General features: G+C 35.4%; 1 protein-coding gene across 2 annotated transcripts in view; it reads right to left on the bottom strand.

Annotated features, from left to right (window-relative positions):
- Window positions 1–26,691, bottom strand: part of CNTNAP4 (contactin associated protein family member 4) — a 252,122-nt gene that overhangs the window by 87,140 nt on the left and 138,291 nt on the right. For both annotated transcript variants that reach the window (XM_049795559.1, XM_049795560.1), the window contains exon 4: window positions 7,302–7,449. In XM_049795559.1, the coding sequence (XP_049651516.1) occupies window positions 7,302–7,449 (148 nt within the window). The remainder of the gene's footprint in view (window positions 1–7,301; window positions 7,450–26,691) is intronic.

Here is a 26,691-nt window from a genome sequence, read left to right as displayed (position 1 = left end):
GTTGTTTCCATGCTCTCTTGTGCACACTGCCCTGAAGCCTTTGTTTCTCAAACCAGTCCACCACTTCCTCATTTGATTTGGGGCCATCATCTCCCTCCACCATCATTACTAATTTAGAGCTCTCCTCATCACATTGGCCAGCCTGTTGGAAAAGATGCTTTAGTGCTACATGGTCAGATGGATTCTATCTCTTCCTAGCAACTCTTGATCCTCAAAGAGTGTCCTAAGGTTGTTAAATCTGAATAATTGCTGCTGACACCAGCTGTGCAACTAGTTATTGATCCAAAGGATCCACCCAGTCCTCCTCAAGCTCTTCTCTTTTGTCAGCATGAACAAGGAAAACACCACCTTACACCCTGTGCCCTTGCCCCTTGCCGCTAGAGACATGTAGTCATGCTTGGTACATACCAAGTCTCCCCCGGCATTACTGTTGGTGCCCACATGGAAAAGCAGCAAAGGGGAAAAGTTGGAAGGCTGGACAAGCCTCAACAGTCTCTTCACAATATCCTGGATCCATGTCCCTAGCAAGCAGCAAACCACCCTAGAAAGCAGGTCAGACAACCAGATAGGCAGGCCTCCAACACCTACAATGGGGAGAGCTGGGGACACACTTCAAGGGACATCTTCATAGCATATAATTATACAATAGTTCAGGTTAGAAAGGACTTTTTAAAGATCATCTAGTTCCAACGTCCCTGCCATAGGCAGGAACATCTTTCACTAGATCAGGTTGCTCAAAGCCCCATACAACCTGAACTTGAGCACTTCCAGTGATGGGGCAGCCACAACATTTCAGGGCAACTTGTTCCAGTGTCTCACGATCCTCATCATTGAAAAAAAAAAAAGAAAATTCTTCCTCATGTGCAATCTAAATCTACCCTCTTTCTGTTTAAAACTGTTACTGTCCTATCAGTACAGGCCCTGGAAAAGTCTCTCTCCATCTTCATTATAAGGCCCATTTAAATATTGAAAGGCCACAATAAGGTATCTGCAGAGACTCCTCTTCTCCAGGCTGAACAATTCCAACTCTCTCAGCCTTTCTTCACAGGAGAGGTGTTCCAGCCCTCAGACCATTTTCATGGCCCTCCTCTGGACACAATCTGGCAGGTCCATGTTTTGGACCCATGCTGGAGATCCCAGAGCTGGATGCAGTACTCCAGGTGGGGTCTCACAAGATTGGAGTAGAAGGGCAGAATCCCCTCTCTTGACCTGCTTGATTCTGTACTATAATGCACAAAATAATAAACTCCTAAGTTTTGCAGATGAAGAAAAGAGTAACACTGAGGAATTTTCATTATTACATTATGAATGTATGCTTTCTGTCTTACTTACATTCATACTTCTCATGACTCTGCTAAAAGGTAGGTACAGTGTTACAGCTCCATGACAGTGCTACAGTGAAATCTACTTTCTACTTATGACAGTGTTTTACCTAATTTCTTTCAAGGTGACATACTTTCACTTGACTTGGGAAAAAGAAAAGGGGGAGGGAAGGGAAGGGAAGGGAAGGGAAGGGAAGGGAAGGGAAGGGAAGGGAAGGGAAGGGAAGGGAAGGGAAGGGAAGGGAAGGGAAGGGAAGGGAAGGGGAAAAGAAAAGAAAAGAAAAGAAAAGAAAAGAAAAGAAAAGAAAAGAAAAGAAAAGAAAAGAAAAGAAAAGAAAAGAAAAGAAAAGAAAAGAAAAGAAAAGAAAAGAAAAGAAAAGAAAAGAAAAGAAAAGAAAAGAAAAGAAAAGAAAGAAAAGAAGAAACTGATTTTATCCCAATAATATAAAAGAGTATCTGTCAAAATCAGAACAGATTGAACAAGACACACACAAAGGAACTGATAACACTATAAAAAGCACATAGACTATTCACAGTTCATAAGTAATGAAGAAGAAGGTAATTACCCTTGAAAGATACATCTGTGAAATAAATGAAGATATAAAGGACACTCACTAAAATATGAAGTTATTTTTCAACTGACTGGTTGACTTCTTGTAAGTCAACAGAAGACCATTATCTATTTACTAACTTTATTTAATTTCACTAAAAATATTTCTCCACATTGTCAGCATGGAAATGAACTCAATTCAAATTAACTAAGGTACTTAAAGTCAGTCATTTATATTCCATTTTCAAAAACTCTTGCCAGTGAATGCAGCTATGTTTTTAAATATAGTTTCTTGATTTTTTTCACATCTTGATAATGTACTTCTTACTTATGAAGAATTCATTTACCAAATGTACAATGAATAAATATGACATTCTACTTAAAAATGAATCTTAGGTTAACTAATTTACTTCATTATGTCATTGAATGAATGTGGACAGTTAAAACATTAATCAATGTTAAATTTAAATTATGAATGTGAAGTTTAATAGCTTCAATAAAAACTTCAGTAATAGAACTTGTACATTGTTATGTATCTATCAAACCAGCTAACTAAATACATTCTTTTTAGGTACTGATAACAGCAGGGTTTTTTGATTGGGAACATACTCTTGTTATTAGTTATCTAGACAAGAGCATAACCAACATTTAGCACTGCTCTCCAAAATCCCTTTCACTATTCCGCAGTACTAGCTCCTAAGAAGCAAAGTCTACTCTGTCCAAAGTGGAAAATAAAAAAACAAATTCCCACTACTGCCAAGCATGAATGAAGATCATGACAGGGCTGCAGATGTTAATCAAATTTTTTACAACATTTCTGAAACACATTTTGTCTTCACCATCTATGTACTACCACTATAAATAAACTGAAACAGTTGTGAGTGATAAAGCTTGGGTCTCCTATAGGGTTATCAGGATAGAAAGAATGAGCTCAAATATCCAGGGTGCCATAACATTTTCCTTTTTCATATTTGCCAACTGCTCCCAGTTTCTAATAGTCCCTGTATTTGAACATCAGTCTCCATGGGTTTTCTCTACTCTACTGTTATAAATCAGGAAAATAAAACAGGGTGATTTGCTTTGTGAACACTTATCTTTTCTTACCACAATTTACAATGTGTCTTTCTCAAATTAATGTAATCTAAATCCTTAGTACACTGTGAAAATACCTTTGGAAGTGATGAAATGCCTCAGAAACTGGAAATTCTGGAAGACACCATAAGATCGAGTTCTAGTGATCCTAAGCAAAAGTTTTAGTTGCAATATCTTTGTTTGAAATATTATTTCACTTTTGTTGATCTTTAAATTAATTGAAATAATACTAATGCTCTATAAGAAAAGCAAAAATAAACAATGCAAACTATTTAGCATTTTTTATTGTTTTTAGACATCCTTAGTCCTGGCCAATTGTACTAAAATGAGAAATCTGCTTTCTGGCCCTTTCTAGTTTTGGGGAAAGCAGACCTGAGAAGGTTCATGGTGTTCAGAAAAGTTAGGTAAATCAGGACTTAGGTATTGCTTTAAACAAAGCCTTTTGGTGGAAAAAAAAAAAGAAAAAGGCAGAGGGGGATCACAGTAAAATTGTTCATAATCAACCACATTTAAAATGAACTTTTTTTACAATCACATTCACATCAAGCCCTTGAAAGCACATTATCCCAGTTATGAAGATGTTTAGTCCTTTCTTTGACTGATGTAACTGCCATTGATTTTTCATATTCCATACATGAAGGGAATGCTCAGAAAGCCTCAACACATTTAACAGTGTTAGAGAACTCTGGAAGAGGGTTTTGATATCATGGTATCTGCAGTGCCTGTTCTTAGGCACTGCATCTAACAATGTTTTAATGCACAACGTGCATTTAGTTTGCAGTTACCTTTCTCCTACAATTTTATGCAATTGTCATTTTCACATTTAAACTCATCTTTCTGTCTGTCATATGAAAAAGCCTTTTTTTTTCTCTCTCTCTCTCTCTTTTTTTCTTATTTTTAGCCTAATGGTTTTCAGAGGATGGAATGAGAAAGAGAGCATTGTAATGAGGGGAGAAAAGAGTAAGCCAAAGAGACCTTCAATTTCCCTTTTTTAGTGCCAGGGGATAGCTTAACCTGAACTCTGTTTTACAGGGCCTAATTGTCACAATCTGATATTTCAGGGACATGACACAGGAAATGTCTGTAGAGATTCATCAGTCTCTTTTGCACACACTAAATAGGAAGAACTATCAGGCAAAGGCTAAGAGAGATTTTGGGGTGGGTTTTTTTTGGCAGCACAGACTGTTTGTTGTGTAGTCATGGCACAAGCAGATTGCATCACTTCACGTGAAATCAAGTAGATCAACTGGAGGCAGAAAACATCTTTCTTTCTTTCTTTCTTTCTTACATGAAAAAGACTGCAGAACAGGAGTAAGATAACTGAGGAATGTGGCAGAGGTAGTAGAGTGAGGAAGGAGAAGAACTAAACACAAAGAGTACAGGGGAATTCTTGTAATGTTTCATGTAACTCCATAACTGACTACCTTTATTTAGCCTTTCTATTCCATAAGTGCTAAGAGACAAAAATGAAAGGACTTGTTCTGGATGCATGCTTTAAAAACATGAATAGTGTGACAGTCCTTGGCCTAAAGTGTTTCTAGCAAAAAGGGAGATCTGTGTAAAAAAAAAGAAAAAAAAAAAAAAAAAAAAAGAAAAAAGAAACAAAACTCATAATATCTTGGTTTATCCTATGGACATTTATCATGGACATTACCAAACCTCCTTGAGACTGTAATTAAAGGGGAAACATTACTTCTGAGGACACTAGGCTAAATTATTCAGAGCATGTATCTGGCTGGAAGACAACAGAGCAGCAACTTGAAAGGAGTGCCAACAGTTGTCTTGTAAGCTTTACTTCACTAAGATAGTAATGGCTTCTTTTAGATGTAACAGATATGCATTTTTCGGTATCACTTTATGGAATAGTGAGATCAACTTTATATATTCTTGCAATTTTAGTTTTAGTTGTGTAATTTGCAACAGATAAGGCTGAACGAAGAAATTACTGCATTTGCACTTGAGTACAGAACACAGTCCACATATTTGATGGTAAATGGAAAGAAAGTGGCTTACTCTTACAGTATAAGACCCAGTGAGATCTCTCTGAAGGGAAGAATGAGAAATGGGAAATCTGGAAAGTGTGAATCAAAGTTAAAGTAGGTATCATTGGCATTTCTGCTTTTCTTTATTTTCTGGTCCCGTCTGGAAAAGTACATAACAATTCAGAAACAGCCAGGCATAATTACTGTAACAATAACTACATGTCCTGTGTTTGTCTGATAAATGGAGGACAAGACAAATTATTAAATATATTTTAGAACTATAAGACTATAATCACCTGGTTTGTCTTCAACAGCAACCATTGAATTGAACTACTAAAAGCACATGGTAATTCTAGATGTTCAAAATAAATAAAGAGGTGACAAACAGTCTGCAATTCATTTGAAATGAAAGCATTTATACATAGAAAAAATAAGCATTTTAAGAACTCACAATATCATTAATACAGAGAAAATCTTAACCAACTTAAAAAAAATACTTAAATCCTTAAAAAATCCTTTCTGTATTTTTAACACTATCATGTTCTTTATGTACTGCATTACATTGGATAATGGATGAAGTAAATATTCCTTTTAAATTCAGCCTAATCTTAGAAAATAGCTATCATTTATTTGTTTCCATAGGCTATCTCTAGGATTGATACTGTATGAAATAATTCAAATACAGAAAAATACATAATCTTCTTCAAAAGTAGTTACTGACCACACAAAAAAAATATTTTAACTGTGTAACTGCTTATTCTATATATTTTATTATTTTTAGTAACATGGGCACTGTTCTCTTTTTGTCCTTTAAACTCTTAGATTTTCCATTGGCATGGCAATAAGGATATCACAGAAGAGACCCATGAGATACCTTGCAGGGTGTGATAGAGAAAATTACAGTAGTGAATATAGAAAATTAAAATCTTGATTTTAGGTATGCACAAAAGAGAGCTCTTCAGTTTGGAAGTGTTTGGCAACAAGACATTGAATAACTATTTAAAAATTGTTGAATGCACAAGATAAAGGACTTTGAAGAAGGAAAGCCAATTGACTTTCACTGAAGCTTAGAGACAGGAAGGAATGTAGTCTCATCAAGTAACACAGAGATGAGCTTTCAAATGTGAGACTCAAATGAGATTTCAGCTGGGAATTATGAAGCCATCTGTTCAGCCTCCATTTTTTACTTTTAGTAGTCCTGGTACTTAAAACAGTGGAGGGTAAGTTGAATCTTGGTAACTTTCCTCAGTTACAGCAGTATCATTAGATTGTTCTAGGAATCATAAGTCATGTTCCTAGTCTCCAGGCAGATGTCACTGAGGAATTCTGTGTGGTTTTAGCTTCTCATACCTTTCTCCTGGCATGATCTGTCTGTTCTCTGCAATGGGGCAGTTTATCTAATTTCTGAGGTGACCTAATCTCCTGCAGCCAGGTTGAAATTTTCAGTATCCTTAGTTCATGGTCTTTTACTCATTTTACAAAGCCAAGTTTAAGGCAGAAAACCCAGACATGTCTTACTGATATTCAGTTTAAAGTCAGATACTAATGAATGGAAACAGAAGAGAGAGATATGGAGACCATTCAGAAGAGATCAGCAGTGTAAAGCATGACTTAAGGATAAAAGAAAAAAAAATCCTACAAAAAACAACAGATGAAGTACTTAAAACACGCAATTAAAGGGGTTTCTTAAAATAAACTCTCTTTCCCTCATGGAAGAAAGATGTGGAGAATAAAAAAGAGTAAACAACTTGCTGAGAGGAATATTTTTTAAAATTCTGCAGATGAAGAATTGTAACAGGAAGATAACAGGAAGATTTACATTGTCCAGCAGATCAATACAGCCATAACACTTACGCATTTGTGTTCCAAATGCTTATATCAGTTATTAATATTTTATTAATGACACAAAAATTATTCTAAAAATATCCCCTAAATATATAACAACTTTGAAGTATCCTTCAATTGTGTATTTGTGGGTCTATTTACTTTTACTCTTAGTGGCTCAGGACCAAGACCATGTATATTCAAAACTGTAAATATTTTCCACATTTCACCCTTCCTGTAGAAAGTACACCATGTTAAGATGCAGTTTTTCAGACTATCAAAAATAGAGTTTGCAGCAAATCAGTTATTGGATTACATTCATACCATTCACTCCAATATAGAAAGCATTGGAAAATAAGCATCACATATTGTTAGATGATGCAGAAATAGTGAAGTCTGCACATAGACCTATTGAATCAGTTTTATTCAAGATTAAATTTAACCTTAGAAATCTACTTTCAAGTGTAATTTAGGCAGCAAAAGGCAATGATGAGTAGTCATTTCATTTAGCTGATTCAGCAAAACACTTACTGTATGTGCATCCATACACTTCAATGCGCATTCCAATTCTGCCATTGGGATTCCAGTCCAAAGGCACAAAACGGAGAAATCTTGCTTTAATGGAATGCTGAAGCTTATAGTATACAACACTGTCAGCATTTGTGTTTCCAGAAAAGGCCTAGAAGAAAATGAAAAAGAGATCAGCCACAACCGTATAGAAATATATGGAAGTATTACTGATCTTTTCATTTTATACCCTCATCTGGCAAACAGGTAAGCACAGGAATAAAATATGATTGTCAGTGAATTCCATAGGAGCAACTGCTGAATCAATCCTGATTATTTTTCTGGATTAAGTGTTAAGTGGGTTGTGTGTTAAGTACCGACATCACACTCATAGAAAAATCTCACACCTTCTAAAATTTAAGTGAATGAAACATTTCAAAACCAAATATTCCTTTCACAAAATGTGTAGAACATCCTGGCATTTTGGTGTGTTGTACCATCTAATAATTTTTTCATAAGACAACAGAGTGAGCTTTTACCAAAAGGTTAGATAAATTTCATTGGAAACGTGTTTTAGATGTGTAATATGTTTAATCTAAAAAGTTCTTATACTGCCAGACCATGGTGTTGGAAGACTCTGGTTTCCAACTAATGAATCCAGAGTATTATAAAAAGATTTTAATTCAGTGTTCTGTTGAAAAAAAAATATATCTAAATTTCAAATTTTCTTCCCATGTGAGAGATTAAAAAAAGAAAAAAAGTATTATCATAGCAACTTTTTTTGGCAGTATTTAACTGATAAGACTACTCTCCCTTTTTGTTATGTAAAGAGAATATAAAGAAACATAAAGAAATGTAAAGAAGAATGTAAAAATTCTGAAGAGTTGTAAACATGAACTTTAGCATCCTAAAGACTGGAGAATATATTCTGATTTTGTTAGTTACATGTTCAGGCATTGTGTGGTCTTTTCTTCATTGCATGTTTGTGATATGTGAAGCAAAAGAATTTGTTCAAACATTTTTGATTTAAATATCTGATAAATTAGACAGAAATAGCTCTTGGAAATATTTTTATGAGAAGAATTAAAAGATTACACATTTCTGGGTATATGGACAGTACTGTTGTATAGGTATAAGCCATAGATGTTGCAAATGCAGAAGTATATAGAAACCAAGATCTTTAGGTATGCAGCTTCTCTTTCCATAAGTTTTTGAATCATTAAGTTTCATTGCATTCATTATTTATCCTTCTGTACATGAATGTTTGCCCCTTCTGTCCCCTGTACTAGTAAAAAAAATTAATAAATTCTAAGGTCTGCACATTCAATGAAAAAAAAAAAAAAAAAGAAAAGAAAAGAAAAGAAAAGAAAAGAAAATAAAAGAAAAGAAAAGAAAGGAAAAGAAATAAGAAAATAGCTAGTGAAAGGGCTAATTACAGCTAACCTGTAAAGCTAGTAATAAGCAATGAGAGTTAGTGACTCTGAATGTCCACACTACTTTCAACTTCATGCTTCATAGTTTCACTATCGCAGCCAGTGAAGGTAGAAACATGCTAAAACAAACACTGTGGAAAAGCTGCTGTTTGGAGGGTAAGACGATTCCAGATCTCTTGTCCTATAAAATCCTTGTTTGCAGTCTGCAACAAATATAGCTACCAATGAAAGTGCCAATTAGTTTGTTGACTGAACCAGAACCCAGGCCTCAGAAGTTTAAGTACTGTGAGCAAATGAAGAGTTTGATTAAGATTTAATTTTTTTTCCAAAATCATTTTCAGAGGGCAGCCACCTCATGAAATTTAGTTGTTGAGTACAGAATGCATATTGCTTGATTTTTTACTGCAGGGTATACTTAAGCCATGTGTTCTTAATTTACAGTCAGGTTTTTGACTTCAGTAACAGCCTAGAAGTAATTCAAACTACTCCTTAAACCATTCAGAACGGTCAGTTTAGAAATCAATATTTTTAGCTGTCATTTTACAAAGCTTTTATCTGGGAAGAACATACTTTAAAGTGTATCAAGTTGAGTATTAAATAGGTCTTTATTGCTTGATTTTAAACTCTCTAAAGGTTAAAATACGTAGTTTGAGGTTTTTTTCAGTTTTAATCCTTTTCACAGGAAAGAAAAAGGGGAGGCAAGCAGACAGCTTTTCCTCCAGACTACAAATACGAAGGGCATACCTGAAGTCTATGGAAGTAGCTTGTAGGCTTTTAGAAGACAAGCATAGTCAACGTGACAGATACATGCCTGTCTTTACTGGCAGTTACTGTTTTACGCAATTACTGTTTTACGGTCCAATCCAGCAATCGTTTTAAACACACAACAATTATAACCATATAATAAGTTCCCTTCCTCCCACCCCTGACTTTTTCAGATTGTTTACATCACTTCATTTTTGCGCCAGATCACTTGAAGGGAACATGCCATTATTCTAGATTATGCAGAGTCCTCACAACATACACAGGCATCTGATGGTTAAAAAGACTCAATTTGACCCTTAGTTAAAATGAATGTTACACATAATAAGCTTTGTTTTCATAAATAAGCTAACCCCTCCAATATAACTGCTCAATGAATCTTAGCTGATGCTCTTACAGATGCTATATTATGCTGCTTTTTAATAGCATGAACATGCACCATCTTTCTCAAAGGATGCCATTTTTGAAACATGGAAACACTATGTTGCAATTTAGCCTTAACCAGTAGTGGGGGCAATCAGCAGCATAGATGTCTAAGTAGATAGCTCTTCATGGCCTGGTTTATTCCACAGAAGAAAAGTACCCTGGGCTGTACTGATGCCTGAAATGAGGGCTGAGTCTCAAATTTGTTTTAACCATCCTACTCAATTTCTAACACTGTAGTTTCTTTACCTGAAGCTATTTGAACCCTGCTTTGAAGACAGAATTATTCAGTTCATTAACGTATCAGAAATCACACATGTGCTCTGGATTGTATTAGTATATTTAAATCCTGTGTGTAGAAGGGCACCACCAAGCTCAGAACAATTGTGAAGGTAAGCTTACATCAATCAAGATAAGGTAAAAACAAAGTTCTTCTTTCCCTCTCCATCCTCTATCTAGAAAGCAAATGCAGTTTTAGACCAGGGATAATACCAGCGTCACGTCTAAACCTTCTTCAGCCAGTCAAAAAGTCCCCCATAAGCAAAGCTATGTATGAGACATGCACTGAGTATACTGAGCCATACTTCAGATCATCTAGAACAGATTATGCTTGTTTACAAATGCAACTTTTACTATACAGTATACTATATATACACTGTAAAAACATGCTATCAGAGTAAATAATATGCGCAGTGTTTTTACATATATTGTGTACCCATTGTAAGAAATATTATGATATTTATTAAAAATATTACTTCATATTAAATACAAATATTACTATGTTAAGTAAGTACACTTAGATGCAAATTCTTACTTCATGTTTATTGACAAGAACTGGAACAGGACCCCAACATGGATAATTTTGTCAGAAGTGAAAGTTTAGCAGTGAGGTACTAGTGTACCTCAAGAGCTTCATCATGTGTTTTATGAATTCTACTACCAAAACAAACACAAGAAGCAGACAAATTCAGTGTGAAGTAACTAAGAGCTGTTCATATAAAATACTTGCTGTTGTTGCATGATGTTGGTTATGCTTTGGAAACACTGTCATGCCAAACGGCCTGTACAAGTCTTTCTGTTTCTGAAACACACCAAAACTGTAGTTGGTATTAGTGTCAGGGGTCATCAAGAACAGAATAGAAATCCCAGTAGGCTACTGGCAATTTATTCACCTTAGAGCATCATTCAAACTACTCTAATAATGTTGCAGGATTAGCCCATCTTGAGCTCTTCTGAGAACTAAGGGAGTTCAGAATAAATTGTTCTCTCCCATAACTTCTAAACTATATCCAAGTTCATATAGTAGTTTAACTATTTACATCTCAGTAACAAAAGGAGTGTCTATTCAAGCTAACCTAGCACACAGTACAATCAACCTCAACATCAAGGAAATATTCACTGCACAAGGACCCAAACATTCAGACTTTTCCTTCTCATGGTATTACACTTTGGGAAGCTACTGTTAGTCTTTTGAAGTCAGTCCTGAAAGTCAACAGGTGTGACCTATTCGGTTAAAGTGAAAAAAATGAGCGTGGACTTCCTTTTGCCTGACCAGAAAACATTGCAACAGATAACTGCCTCCTTTACTTGATTTCCAGATTGGAATTATGGCTGGGAGAAAATGATTTCATAGATAAAATGATCAAAGATTGTCAGGGCTTCATGGGTTATAATCAGTGATTAATGCAATAACTGACAGATCTGTTGTCTATAAAAGATTAGCAGTGACATCCTAGTGAGGAGCCCTGGGCTGTAAGTTGCTCGCTGCATTTTTCACCAGGTCTTGTCTCTGAATTGTTTGAAGATATACTTGAACTATACTAGAGTAATCTTAAATTGACAAAAATACATGGCAGTTGCACATATTCATAAATTTGATTGATCATAACCTCTTTTGTAAAGAAGGATGGTGTGTATTAATGATAACATGATTAAAATAGACTAGATAGGTAGAAAAAAACCTGCCTAGAAAAACATCTTGTTCCAGTCAATGTTCACTGCTCATAACATCTTCTGCTATTTCCATAGAAGCATACTCCATCTGGCAAGCTCTGATGCATTTGCATGATCTGCATGTTGTGTACATCATCTGCATGCTATGCACGTCATCTGACCAATGCTATGGTCAAAAGAAAAATGTCTGATCAGCTATAGCTATGACATGATTTCCAAGCAAAACAGTGGAAGGATCTTAAAATCATTGCCATGCTGCACCCGTGACTAATTAGTGTCAGATATATTGATGTTATGCACAAAGTATTATGTTTGCCCTTTCATTCAATGGTTCCCTGTATCTATCATCTTCCCTAGTTAGAATGGAGTTAGGGCTTGTTTGCTTTTTTGTTTGTTTTTAGGGTTTTTATTATATAGATATTTCTAATGTGCTTGCTTAAAAGATTTCAAATGTTTTCAGCACACTGATTTCATCATTTAATGTTATAAACTTAAGCAATATGATTCACAAAATACAATTCCATTGGAACATGTTCTCTGAAAAATAAACAAAAATAATTTAAAAAAAAAATCCTCTGAAAGAAGATATTTCAAAGACTACTTCATCTATAATTATATTTTTCACTTAGTGTTTTTGCAGCCCATTAAGAATGTTTTAAGGAATACCATTCAACATTATATTTTAAATATCTCCTCATTCATTGTGCTGTAGAATTTGTTATTAAAGTATCATTTATTGTAATTTCAAATCAAGAGTTCAGAATGGGAATCTTGTAGCTTTTAGCACTGAAATTACTATTTTTTTCTTATAGAAAATTATTTCACTTACCAAGAGGAAGACAAATCTGCCATTTAATTACTAGTCATCTGTGAGTGTTATTAAAATTACAAATGACAAAAATGGACTATTGAGTGCTCTTCAGAATGTTTCAAAACACTGTTTATTTGCAACAGCACTACTAATAGTTTTATACATGGTGACCTAGAAATGTAGAAAGGGAATTTATTTAATTAAATATTACATTATACATAGGTGTCTAATACAGCTTCTTTTTATAAGAAGTTACTAAACTGTGTCTCTGCTCATTGTAGAACACCTCAAGGTGAATTATTCTCATGTACTATGATGAAAAGCAGGAAGAGGGTGGATAGCTTTTGAAGAATAAAACTGTAGCAACTATATATAAAGATAGATATTTCAAATTATTCAGTTTCCAAAAGGATTCTCTGAAACACTCCAGGTCAAGGTATCAATTCCCACCTGTAGTATCTTCTACTGTTTATGGCAGCACATTAAGGGGAATGCTTTACTGCATTAAACTTGTTGGTTGACCAGTATGACCATGACCTAATCCACTTTGCCATCTACTGGTGTTTCTTCTTAGATTTAAAACTCAAGCTCCTTATATTCTTGTTTATATTACCTAGCTCATAGCCATGTCTTGTTACATGGTCCCGTCACTTGCCTATTCATGCTTCTTAACTTCTTTAAGGTCTTTTATTTTTTTGTAAAAATGACAAATTCTAGCACCATAGAAGTGTTCTGTATATTTTCTAGCTTTTAAACAGCAAAAATTTCCTAAAATTCACAGCATGAAAGTCAACAGGCAGTTAAGGATGCAAGAAATACAACATGTGATTAAAATGGTCAGCAAGAAGATTGCTATGACCAGTGGAATTCCTCTATAATATACACCAACTATACTCAATTTCTCTACAAACTCATAAATTATTCCTTTTGCAATTCTCTCTTTTGAGCATTGTTTAAAATTAACTTCTTCCCAAAGACCTGCAAACTAGATCTATCTTCCATCTAAAAGTGCTAAAGGAGAGATAAACATCAAAACCAAATTAAGCCAAAATGTTTAAACTTCAAACAAAATAATGGAATCAGCAAGGCATCATACACCATCAACCAATAACTGGATTATATTTTATGCCATATTATTTTACATTCTACTTTTGTACTTTCTTTGCTGACAATATCCTCCTAAAAAAGTCAGATGGGTACTTAGATTTATGTAAGCAGTGAATGTATGTTTCACTTGTAATATTAACTAAAAAGAGGATACATGGTCTTGAAACAGCCTGAACTAAGAGCATTTGCAAACATATATTAGAGAACAGGAAGAAACAAGAAAACAACAACTATTAAAATTAATGAGACCTCTGTAGATGTCAAAACACTTGAAAAATGTTGTCATTACCACCAATTCTCAGATAGGAAAATTTAGGAAAAAGCAGGTTAAATGTTCAGCACACTTTGAAATAGCTGGTGAATCATCTACATAAAACTATCTCCCACCTCCTAGACTTAAATCACTGCAATTTCCTCTTTGGTAGTGGTAATGTGGAAGCAGGATATCTGTTGTCCCCGTAATTTTTATTAAATGGTGAATATCACAAGCTTAAATGGAAGTGAAAGGTGAAATTCAGAAACTACTTTTTTCTTAGTTGAAAACATCTCTGTAGACTCTCTGTGCTAGGTCTCCTGTGAACAATCTCATTTCTCCACTCTGTAAACCAAGTCTACTAATGCTAATGCTAAGGAAATTATTAATATTGCTATAATATATAAATAATTTTGAACATGTTATTCCATTGTAGTAAAATGATGCAGCAATCAGATGGACATGCTGCATACTGCTGTTAATGTCATCCTTCCTATATAAAGTTTCTCATCTGTGACTTTTTGACAGACTTTTTTCATTTTGTCTGTTTCCTGATAGCGATGCATCAAATCTCAAAACAGAACTGAATGCCTAAATAGAATATATGAAAGAAGAACTATGAGGGTTGTTAGGCAGAGTTTTCTAATACTTGTGGCTGTAAAAGTTACTAGTTACTCTGAGCAGATACAAAAGAAACACTTGGCTATTGTACACAAGTGTAGTAAAAGTGTAGAGTCTACAGGCGACTTTAATTCTACCATATTTGATAATCTGAACAGCTGGGCCCAGAGGGTGATGACCAGTGATCTTTGTGGAGCCCAAAAATGAGCAGTGTACACCAGGGGTCAATATTGGATCCAATCCAGTTTAATATCTTCATTAATGATCTGGGTGATGGGAAAGAGTTTGCCCTCTGCAAGTTTCCTGGTGACATCAGAACTTGGGGGAGCACTTGGTACATCAGAGTGTTGTGCTGCCATCCTCAACAGGCTGGAGAAATGGACCAACAGAAACCTCATGACATTCAGCACAGGGAAGTGCAAAGTCACTAAATTACACATGAGCTAGCAATGAGTCATTATTGCAAAGAAGTCTCCTTAGCTGAATTAGACAAAGTATTGCCAGCAGGTGGTGGGAGGTGATCCTTCCCATTTATTCAGCAATGTTAAGGCCACACCTGGATTACTGTGTCCAGTTGTGGCCTTCCCAGCACAAGTGAGAAATAGACATACTGGAGAGAGTCCAGGAAAAGGCCACAAAGATGATGAAGGGACTGGAGCATCCCCCATATGATGAAAGGCTGAGGGAGCTGTTCAGCATAGACAGGAGCAGGCTCAGGGGGGATATTATCAATATATATAAATATTTGAAAGGAGGACATAAAGAAAATGGAGCTAAGCTCTTTCTAGTGGTGTCCCACAATAGTACAAGAGGCAGTGGGCATAAACTAAAACACAGAAAGTTCTGTCTGAACATAAGGAAAACTTTTAACTGTAAAGAAATATTTTTTTTCCAGAGACCTGGAACAGGTTTCCCTAGGAAGTTGTGGAGTCTCCATCCCTGGAGATCTTCAAAAGCCCACTGGACATGGTCTTGGACAACCAGCTCTAGGTGACCCTTCTTAATCAGGGTTGTTAGACCAGTTGACCTCCAGAGGTCCTTTCCAACCTCAACCATTTTGTGATTCTGCAGTATTTGGTTTCACATTATAAAATGGAGTTTTTGTGGGGACTTTTTTTGAGCCAGGTGGTGGGAGGCAAAAGAACCGGGTTCATAATGTGACACCTGACTGAAATCCCAGTGGAAACTCTGTGAGGCTCAGACCTCCAGGTCCACCTCCTTTGTGCTGTGGGGGCTAACATTGTTAACATCTCCAATGCAATATAAAGGAATGCACCAAAGACTTGACACACAAACCACCCCTCAGAGATATATGATCCTTTCAATACTCTTGTGGTATTAAGCTGATGTTTAACCATGTGAAATATTCTCTTTTCAGTCCTCTCTTCTCCTTTCTCTTTCCTTTGCCCAAACTTTTCTTTTCTTCTCTAAAAATGCTGGGCCTATCTTTCCTCTTCAGTTTTCTTATTTCAATCCTGATCTTAAAGCTAAATTGTTTGGATATTCTGGTGTGTGCTGTTGGTGATAGTGGTGCAGTATTGCACCACTTCTGTTATCTTTACTGATTTCGCTTTCTGGGAAGTAGTAAGCCATGAATCACAGCTGGCTTGGAGACCATACCTGGTGAGTATTCACTAAATCCTCATGCTGTTCTTACAGCATTCCATCAGTGTCAGACAGAAACAGGATACTGGGGTAAATTGTACCAATATTCTTTCAGCGTCTTTCTGATATTTCTTCACAGTGGGTGAGTGTTTTATCCACTGGGATATTATGTCATGTTTCTTTCTCTTTTTTGTGCCTTTCACTCTGTGAGTGGAATATCAGCATACCTTTCCATAAGAGAACAATTCTAGAAGTAGGAGATGAAGAGAGGATGAGACCACACTTACCAGGTAATTTATCAAAGGTGAGAGCTGACATTTGTGAAGGGACCCAGTGCTATGGATTCTTCCTGTCTTTCTGTGTTGTTGTTTAGGTTTTTGTTTTGGTTTTCTTTTTTCTTTTCAAGAAACAAAATTTGAAACAGTTCACTTTCATATTAATATAGAAGAAAAATACTTTAATATATAAAAAATAAGATAACAACTAAAGTTTGTGGGTTTTGTTTCTTTTTTGCAGCAGTAGCAGTTGGACATACCATTTACTTAACAGCATTGCAGGGGTGTGTAGGTAGAGTGTGAATCTAGGGCCCTTGAATGGCTATTGCTAGCCAGCAGAGGTCTATCGCCCATTAGCCATGCTCCTTTGGAAATGTGGTTAATAAAATTGTCTTTTTTCTTTCTTTTTCTTTCATGTTCAGCATATATGAAATGAAAAGTTACTTCATTGCCTAGATGCCACTGTGTAGGGACTAATGCATGCATTAAAAAATATCTTAATGTAAACTACCACAGACAAGTACTTTTTTGAATTCTTCCATGTACATTATTTCCGTTTCATTCATCTATATGTAGCAATAAATTGTATGTGAAGTAACTTGTCGCCATTGGAGGGAGCCCTTGTATTAACACAGCTGGGCACAACACCGAGGTTTGTTAATTCTCCCTTAAAAAATTATCATAACAACAATTCTTTATTAATTTCCAATATGTAATTACGAAACTACCATGCTTTATTTATTAATAACTAAGCACATGTACCGTACAGATATTCCCTGAAAACTGAAAATGTGAATGTATTTCATAATAGTATTACTGGAATTCTAAACAATCTTTATCCTCAATGACTTGCAATTCATCTGAGATGAATTTGCATATACTTTTTAAAATATGGAACTGTAGTCCATGAATTTGGATTCTGATATTCTAAAGGTAACTGTGATAATCTCTGAGGGTAACAATCACGTTAGTTTTCAATGGAAGTGTTATGACAATTTATTTTCACTTTTTTTTTTTTTTTTTTTTTAATAAGTCCATTTGAAACAATCTGTAAAATATGAACACATTGAATTTTGAGCCTGGACTACAGTGTAACTGTCCTTTCTACTTTTAAATCAGCTTGAAGTTTAACCACTACACTGCTGGGTAAATAAATGTTTTTACTAATCATATTTAATGTTGAGTGTCAAATCAAATAAGTTTACACATTTAGAAATAATAAGCTCCATAAATGTTATGAAATGTTTTCAAAGAGCAGTAGGCTATTTAACCTGTCTATTCCACATATTTACTTGTTAAAAGTTGTACAATTTGGGGCTATAGTATATTTCTTATTATTTGAAATTTAGGTGGGAATAAGGATTCATTATTATACCTCCACAGCACATAGTATAGCACAAACACTACCAGAAAGAAATGATAAATAAAGATAATTCAGGTAATTTATAACTAAAATAGCTATGATGCAACAGCAGTGCCTCTACTGAAATGCCAAAACAGTATGTGGGAATCTTGTTTGCTCAAAGCAATATAAAAAACCTGTCTTAATATTACAGTGTAACATTCCTTTGCATAGAATTTCACACTTGCTCTGAAATGAAATTAAATGACCAGAAAGAAAGGAAGGAAACCTCATTAACTATGCAACATAGAAATGGCAGAGCAAATGCTTTGTAGGTCTTATGTCCTGAGGGTCAGAGACAATAAAAGAGTTCAATTAAATTTATTTCTGTGAATTTCTTACATGAAGTCTCACCATTTCTAACTTTAGAGAAATGCCTGTATATGAATTCTTCTGTAACTCATCATTATGAACTCACAATAGTGTGTAACACACCAAATTAACATAATGACAATCAGTTTCTTATGTTCCTACAACTTCCAAATCAGTCAAATATTTCACCCATCTCACCAAAAAATTCAGTGTCAAATTATAACTTTTCTTTTTACGTAGTGCTTGCCATTGTGTTTGTAAGAAAACCTTTCAAAAGCAAGCAGCTTCCATGTTGTTTGCTTTACGCTGTTGAAAGACACTGTGAAATGAAACCCCAGGGAAACTCACTGAAGAGATTAAGCTTTTTAGATAGACTGTAAACAATAAGGCTCAAAAATCTTTCTGTATACTAATACTAATTCTGTATTAAATATTCAGCGAATGTATATTAAGGTTGCGTTCAGAAGTAGCTATCAGTGAATAGGAAAAATTAAATCCAATGTATAAAATATTTCTTGTTAAGAACACTTGGAGTACAAAAGCAGAGATTCAGTTTTCCAGAAATGTCAGCATTCATGGTAGCCACACCAAAAATAGATGGGACAACAAGATAATCCCCCAAATTCAGTTTTCCTGATGACACTCTCTAACTATCCCTCATCTAGTTAATCAAACTTCTTCCTGGCCACTTTTATTCTGCAGTTACACATCTGCATTGAAACAGACTGGCAAAGTCAAATTAGAGCTATATGGAATTGATACACATATTGAAGTGATCATTCAGGTAAATAAAGGTTAAAACTTCTCACTTGACTAATGTAACCCTGTACAAAGGATTAAGCAGGTGAACACCATCATATTCTCCCCTGTGCACCCTCAATATGTAATTTTTTTTTAAATAGTTTTTCTGTTTTCAACAAGTTTGCTATGTCTATGAAAGGCTTTGATTTTCATCAAGTCCTCTTTCTTCTTTGTTGTAGGCAGTAAGATTACACCAATTTGGCATGAAAAATGTGGCTAGATTGGTATATGAAGCATTTGGTGTTCAGAAGAAAAACTTGGGTCCTGGAGTCAAGTGGTTATGTGAGAATTCCAGTTGTCCTTATGTATTCATTACTCAGAATAAAATAAACTTGTAGTTTTCATGCTTTCAGAGAAAAAGTTAAAACATGAGTTTTGAGCTACCTTCATTATCTTCATAGCTTGAATTAGAAGTTGTGAAATTGTCAGGTAGAAAACACTATTATTTCCTTCTTGGAGGATTAAAAAAACCCAAACAAGCAAAACCCCAAATAACTCCCCAAAACCAATTTAAGTTAGGTATCAGGAGACTGACAACTTCATTCTGATTATGAATAAAGAAAGATTACTGTTTGGAAAAAAAATTCATATTCTATGATTCTGTGATTTACTTTCTGTCCTGTTTTGTCTTTTTATTTGATCTAATTAAATATTTTTTTTCATTTTTGCATTCACAAAAAACAGACACAAGCATTTCAGTAATGTTCACATTTCATCATTGATTTGATTAATAACTTTGGCGTGTTGTAGTCTCTTAAGACTCTTGAATACAAGGTAAAAAAACCTAACTGGGCAGCACACATTCTTGGCAGTATCCATGGTGAACATGGTGCTTAAATACACCTGCAATGTAAGCACAAGAGACAGAGACATCATGGAGCAAAGTCATGTTCCACTCACAAGTGCAGAATTTAGCTATTTTTGAGGATACAAAATGAAAATAAAGTTCTGTCTTCAAAATCAGAGACAAACACTTAAAGGAACCCGAAGTCATGAGCTGTTAGTAATAATAAGAAACCCTTTATCAGCACTGAAGTGGTAGAAGCAGCAGATGGTTTTGTAGTGATACTGTTTGGAGCCCAGATGGAAATGCAAAGCAGCAGAAGAGAGATGTAGAAATTTAAACTAAACAAAGCAAGGAAAAGTTTTCAAAAGAAAGCAGTCTGCATCTCTGGAATAAAATGATATTAACTGTAGCAAAATATCACTTGGCCTCCCAGACATCCTTTTGCTGTAGCTTATTTTAGCAGAACACATTCAAAGAATATTACTCATTTACTGGGGGGGGGGGGGGGGGGGGGGGGGGGGGGAGAAGAAAGAAAGAGTTTTCTAAGTTTGGGAAAAGATCTGAAAGTACCTGGAAAAGTATGCTCGTTTTGTCTGGGATAGACTTATTTTTCTTTATAGTAGCTAGTATGATGCTACGTAAAACAGTGTTGATAATACAGGGATGTTTTAGTTACTGCTGAGCAGATACTTGATACAGAGTCAAGGCCTCTTTTGCTTCTCACACTACCCCACCGGTGAGTAGTTTGGGACTGCACAAGAAGTTTGGAGGGGACACAGCTGGGACAGTTGACCCCAAATGACCAAAGGGATTTTCCAGGCCATATGACATCATGCTCATCAATAAAAGCTGGAGGAAGAAGAAGGAAAGAGAGACATTCGGAGTGATGGCATTTGTCTTCCCAAGTAACCATTACATGTGATGGAGTCCTGCTTTCCTGGAAATGGCTCTAAACATGTACCTGCTGATGAAAAGTAGTAAATGAATTCCTTACTTTCTTTACTTGTGTGTGTAGTTTTTGCTTTACCTATAAAACCATCTTTATCTCAATCCGTGAGTTTCCTCACTTCTACCCTTCTGATTCTCCCCTCCATCCCACTGCGGGGGAGTAAGTGATTGGTCATGTGGTTCTTAGTTGCTGGCTGGGGTCAAACCATGACAAAGAGACATTCTCAATCCAGGCTTCAGTGAACACTGAAAGGTTTCATACCATCAGTTGCAATTATATTTCTTCCTAGACTTATCACTGGTGTCTTAATATCTTTATCCTACATGATGCACACAGGATAAAACACAGAACAAAGAACAAGCACAAATATTTGCTCATATTAAACAGAAAGTAAGAGCCATTTGTATCTTCTGTTCTTTTTAAAAAAGAAGCAGAGAAAATCCACAGCATGAGAGACTTAACATTGTTTAATAGCTAACATACATACAGCTATACTACTGCACTAGCAGGCATCTGATGCCTCAGAAATGTAATGCAGAGATCTCACAACTAGGATATCTCCAAAGCCGGCGCTGTAAACATGCTAGATCACTTAGGAACATTTGCAAGAGTGTTCTCTTGTGCCCAGGGGATATGTCCTAAAAGCCACAGTAGGAGTTTTTGACTAGTGAATGGAATAATACCAAGTTTCTAGGTATTTGTCACACAGAAATTTTGTGTCTGACACAGAATCCATGATTAGTCTAACCAGCAGATTTGTGTACCCTAAGCAGCAAAATAATGGCACTTTAGCCTCTCCTATACTCCTGTGCATTTTAATACAAATAAATGACTAGCAAATACAATTAGCAAATATGGCATGCAATGAAAGCAATCAAGAACACATGATGGACAGGGAACAGAAAGAACATGCCTGCAAACCTCAGCAAATGGTACGTTTGTGGAAGGGAAAGGAGAAATGACTGCAATAGTTGTGTTCATCAGCTATGGGAAGGGCAGGCAGCAAGTGAGTTGGCTGCCCACACAGTGGGGAGAGAAAGAATAAAGAAGGTCTCTGCTGAAACGTCATGAAATTAGATCTCCAAATAGAGAGAGGAGAAGACTATTTTAATCTTTGTGGCTACTGTGCGAAGATGTCCACCCTGTGACATATGTGTAGATCAAACCTGTTGTATCAGGCATGCCTTCATTTCTTTGACTATGACAGTTTCTTTGAAGGTATAAATTTGAATAACTCAATTTATCACTGGGAAAATATGATATATGGTTCATGGTCTGAAGACACATCAGTGATGGTCACCACCTTTCCTCATAACAGGCTATCTGGTAGAAAGTAGAAGGAATGCAAGGTACCAGTCCAGTATTAACAATAATTCTGATACATTATTTTCTGTAGAAAAGCTAAAATGGATCAGCCTCGTTGAACATTAATCCCGTCTTCTCTATAGAACATTTTACTTCATCTTCTCTGTTTGATAAGGGGAAAAAAAGAAAAGAAAAAAAAAAAGCAAATTGCATCAGGAAGTTAAAATGTTTTTATTTCAGTTGTCCCAAATGTTGTATCCTAAGTTTAAAAATACAGAATGCAGTCATGTCTAAAGGCATACTGCTTGTTAGTCCATCTTGTACTGGCATTGAATTATCTCAAAGGTAGGCATTTAAGTATTTATTTATAGTCCCTAATGTTACTGCAAATATTAATTCAATCTAGCTCCCTGCTAATGGTGTTATATCAAGTAAGAAATGCATCACAAGAAGCCGAGCGTAAGAATACACAAGTATATGAACATCTCAATGTTACAACAGGATGGACATAGCACTCAGTTTGATCTTTCAAGAGTCTTTCAAGGGTTTTCAACTCTAAATATCAGGAATCAGACCTTACATGACATAAATGGGAATAAATTCCATTTAGTGCACATGGCATGAGTCACCATAACTCTGCTACTTCAGTGGATGTGACTCAATATATGGGAATAGTGCTGGCAACCTGTCATGCTAATCTCTTCAGTTTATGTAATCATAACAAGCATTTAATTGCATCTCTATGTGTATATCTGTCAGTAAGGGTTAAAGCTAAAATACAGACCAGTGAGAAGAATGTTTGTAATGGGCGGCGGTTTGTATGGATTGCAAAATCCACATTACAAGACATTTAATCCTAGACATTCAACCATTTTCATTCAATAATTAACTGCCTACTGGATAAAGTGTCATTGAAGAGGCATGATCAATATGAAGTACAGTTCTTTATATTAAAAGTGATTCTCCTTAAATGAAAGAACCAACGAATTCTCTTTTCACTTTCTCATCATGGTGCCCCTAGGGGAAGGCTCTCATGCCAGTAACATGTTTGAGAGATGAAATCAAAGCCACACAGTTTTGCTGAAGTACAAGTGTTGCCGGCTTCTATAATTATAATTTCCAGAATATTTAATATCTTTTATGTCTAACATCTATGACAAAGCTTGAAGCATGAGAGGAAGAGGGAGACATTTGTGCATTGCGAAACTGGAATGGTGATCAAATGACTACAGGTACATGGGTGGTCACATCTCTCCAGCTAAATTTTTCTTTGCTCAAGTGTAGTCTTGTTATTGATTTTTATTTCATTAATTTAGATATTCTAAACAGATCATGTGGGAATAGCTTTTCTAAGAGAAACAGTACCGTTCTACAGTGTTCTGAAACTGCTCCTAAACTCATCCTTTAAACCAAAACTGGGAATTGAAGGCATCTTATGGCTTTCTGTGGGTAGAAAAAGAATGCAATAACTAAATATGGAGAAAAATAAGAATTTAAATACCTTTTTTTTTTTTTTTTTTTTTTTTTTTTTTTGATGTAGACATTTGTCTTGGTTTCAGCTGGGATAGAGTTAACTGTCTTCCTAGTAGCTCGTACAGTGCTGTGTTTTGAGTTCAGTATGCAAAGAATGTTGATAACACACTGATGTTTTCAGTTGTTGCTCAGTAGTGTTTAGACTATAGTCAAGGATTTTTCAGCTTCTCATGCCCAGCCAGCGAGAAAGCTGGAGGGGCACAAGAAGTTGGCGCAGGACACAGCCAGGGCAGCTGACCCAAACTGGCCAACGGTGTATTCCATACCATGGGACGTCACATCCAGTATAGGAACTGGGAAGTGGGGGGGGGGGGGGGGGGGGGCTGGGAATCACCGCTGGGGGACTAGCTGGGTGTCGGTCGGCGGGTGGTGAGCGATTGCCCTGCGCATCAGTTGTACATTCCAATCCTTTTATTACTACTGTTGTCATTTTATTAGTGTTATCATTATCATTATTAGTTTCTTCTTTTCTGTTCTATTAAACCGTTCTTATCTCAACCCAGGAGTTTTACTTTTTTTTCCCCTATTTTCTCCCCCATCCCACTGGATGGGGGGGAGTCAGTGAGCGGCTGCGTGGTGCTTAGTTGCTGGCTGGGGTTAAACCACGACAACATTGCTTGTGGAATTTAGAGTTCCATAAAATCTTCTTTTCTTCTACAAGCATCTTGACAAAAAGAATGTTAGTTCTTTGACTTTATATTTGTGATGCAAGAGATTTACTTTCAAACTAATTTTAATAGCAATTTTAGATGATTTCTAGGTGTATGCAAAGCCGAAGTAGTCTGTAGGGAAGTGTGTGACATAGTTTAATTTTTACTGCCTTAGACTTTTTGTAATATTTCAACCTAATGTATCTTGCTTACATTGTAACATCTTTAAACTGGCTTTGGTGCAAACTGGTGCTGTAGAGTGGGTATAAATAAAGCTGTCTCAAGTGGATAATTCTAGTTTGCTAGTCATCCCTCTGTCTGGAAATAACTAAGTGCAAGGCAGAAGGAAACGGAGAATTAGCTTCATATTCATAGAGAAAACAATGCATCTAAACAGATAAACTGCTTCTGGAATGCTTTTGAAATGCATTGAAACTGAGATCTAACTATCTGAGAACTTGAAGCAATTCAGATACAAATGTAAATTTCAATTCTAGTAGCAGGATCCTCTTTAAATTTTTTTGTATCTCCTGTAGGGGTTCTTGAAAAAAAAAGCCAAACCAAATCATCATGTGATTCGTGTAACAAACACAAATATCTATCTAAAAACTATTCCTCACCTTAATTAAGGAAACATAAAGTTGCAGATATGCATATTAGTATTCTTAATCCACTTTACAAATACATGTTGCATCAGACAAAAGTAATTCCACTGAGGACTGTTTTCTCTTTCATTTACAATTGGCACTAAGCACATATAGTTTAATTCACAATTCACTGTTAAAGACAGCAAGTACTTAAGCTTATTTAGTATTTTTATTTCACCTGAGCAAAAAGAAATAAGGAGAGCATTACTGCCATGTGACCACAGAGGTACTCCAGTGAACCCTGTTTTAAAAAACATTTTATGACTACAGTGGAGGACACCTTGTCTCTTGCCTTTGATCAGTGAATTTCAGTATGTTTGTGCTACAGTAGAAACTCCTATTTCCTAAGGAAGACCAAAATCTGGAAACAAATAAATCAAGACAAAGATCAAGCAAGAAGTTGCCTGTCCACAATTCAGCAATGCAAATAGGAATGATCGCCTTTGAAAACCAAGAGTGCAAAAATTAAAAACAAATTTCTGGATAGTAATACAATATAATTAAGTGAACAATTAAAGACTAATTCATCAGTGTGCTTTATAAATACTAGGAGTGGAAGAATAGTCTGGTAAAGGAAAGAGGTGAAAACACTTCATCACTTGATGCAAGCAGTCTATCTGATAGTGAGTGATGCACTCAAAGCAGTTGGAAGTGCCCAAAGAAGTCAACTCAGTCATTCTGAAGACCTAAGTTTCCAACTCTTGATATATAATTTATTTTAAAAATTGATGAGTTCCTACGCCATGACAGCTACATTATGCACTTTTTTTTTTTGTTTTTTTTTTTTTACTTATGATTGCCAAGTTTTGGATTAAACCAATACTGATTTAATTCTGTAATTTAGTCTGGTCTTTATAATAGGCACCTCCTCCTTGAAACAAGGAATAGTTTGCTCCCAGAAACCTTTGTCATCATTGAATAAATCAAGGATCAAGCTAATTATAAAACGAGACTGCTTCTGCTTAACAAATTAACATCTTGGCAATCAGAACTGATGTCAAAATAAGTAAAGGAAAAGGACATGACAGTTTAGTAGGGTATCAATTGTATATATTTTTAGATCTGTCAGAATATGGAAATCATTCTTCAGCTATCAAACTACATTTCAAATTATCTTCATATAACACATAGTGACTAAAAGATTTCTAATATTTTTGAACTGAAAATGTCATTCAGGTTGTATTTAAAATACTAATAAATGTCATACTTTGTAAATGCATTTTTTTAATACCATAAGGTAAGAAGCCACTGAAAAAACAATGTCACATAGTTTGGTAAATATGTTTAAAATGTATTTCCCATAAACATTTGGTATAAATATACATTGAAAACAAACAAACAAACAAACAAAATCCCCAACCAAGCAAGAAGCACACAATACAATATTGGATGGATAAGACTTTGTCACAAACATGAATTTAGTAGGTATTAAGTAATTTCTTCATGTAACTCTTAGAATAAGTTAACATTTATATAATGCATCCATTATTTTAAGCTACATATAATAGCTTAAGACGTGTTTTTTCTTAAGATACATGTATGTGAGTATTTCTATATTTATTTATTTATTCTAAAATATTATTAACTGAAACTCAGAAGTGAGAAAAAAAAAATAGGACTTTAAATTTTTCAGACTTTGCTTTCAGTAGATATACTCACTGGGTTTGTTATAAAGTCTGTGTGAAGTTTTATCTGTCATTAGGTCTGTGTGAAGTCTTATCCTAAGGGGAATCTTACCAGAGAAATAATTACTAGGAATGCACAAGACTTCTTTAGACCTCTGTC

Source organism: Accipiter gentilis, chromosome Z, assembly GCF_929443795.1.
Source record: "Accipiter gentilis chromosome Z, bAccGen1.1, whole genome shotgun sequence".
NCBI classification, from domain to species: Eukaryota; Metazoa; Chordata; class Aves; order Accipitriformes; family Accipitridae; genus Astur; species Astur gentilis.
This window is presented reverse-complemented; position numbering and strand designations above follow the sequence as displayed.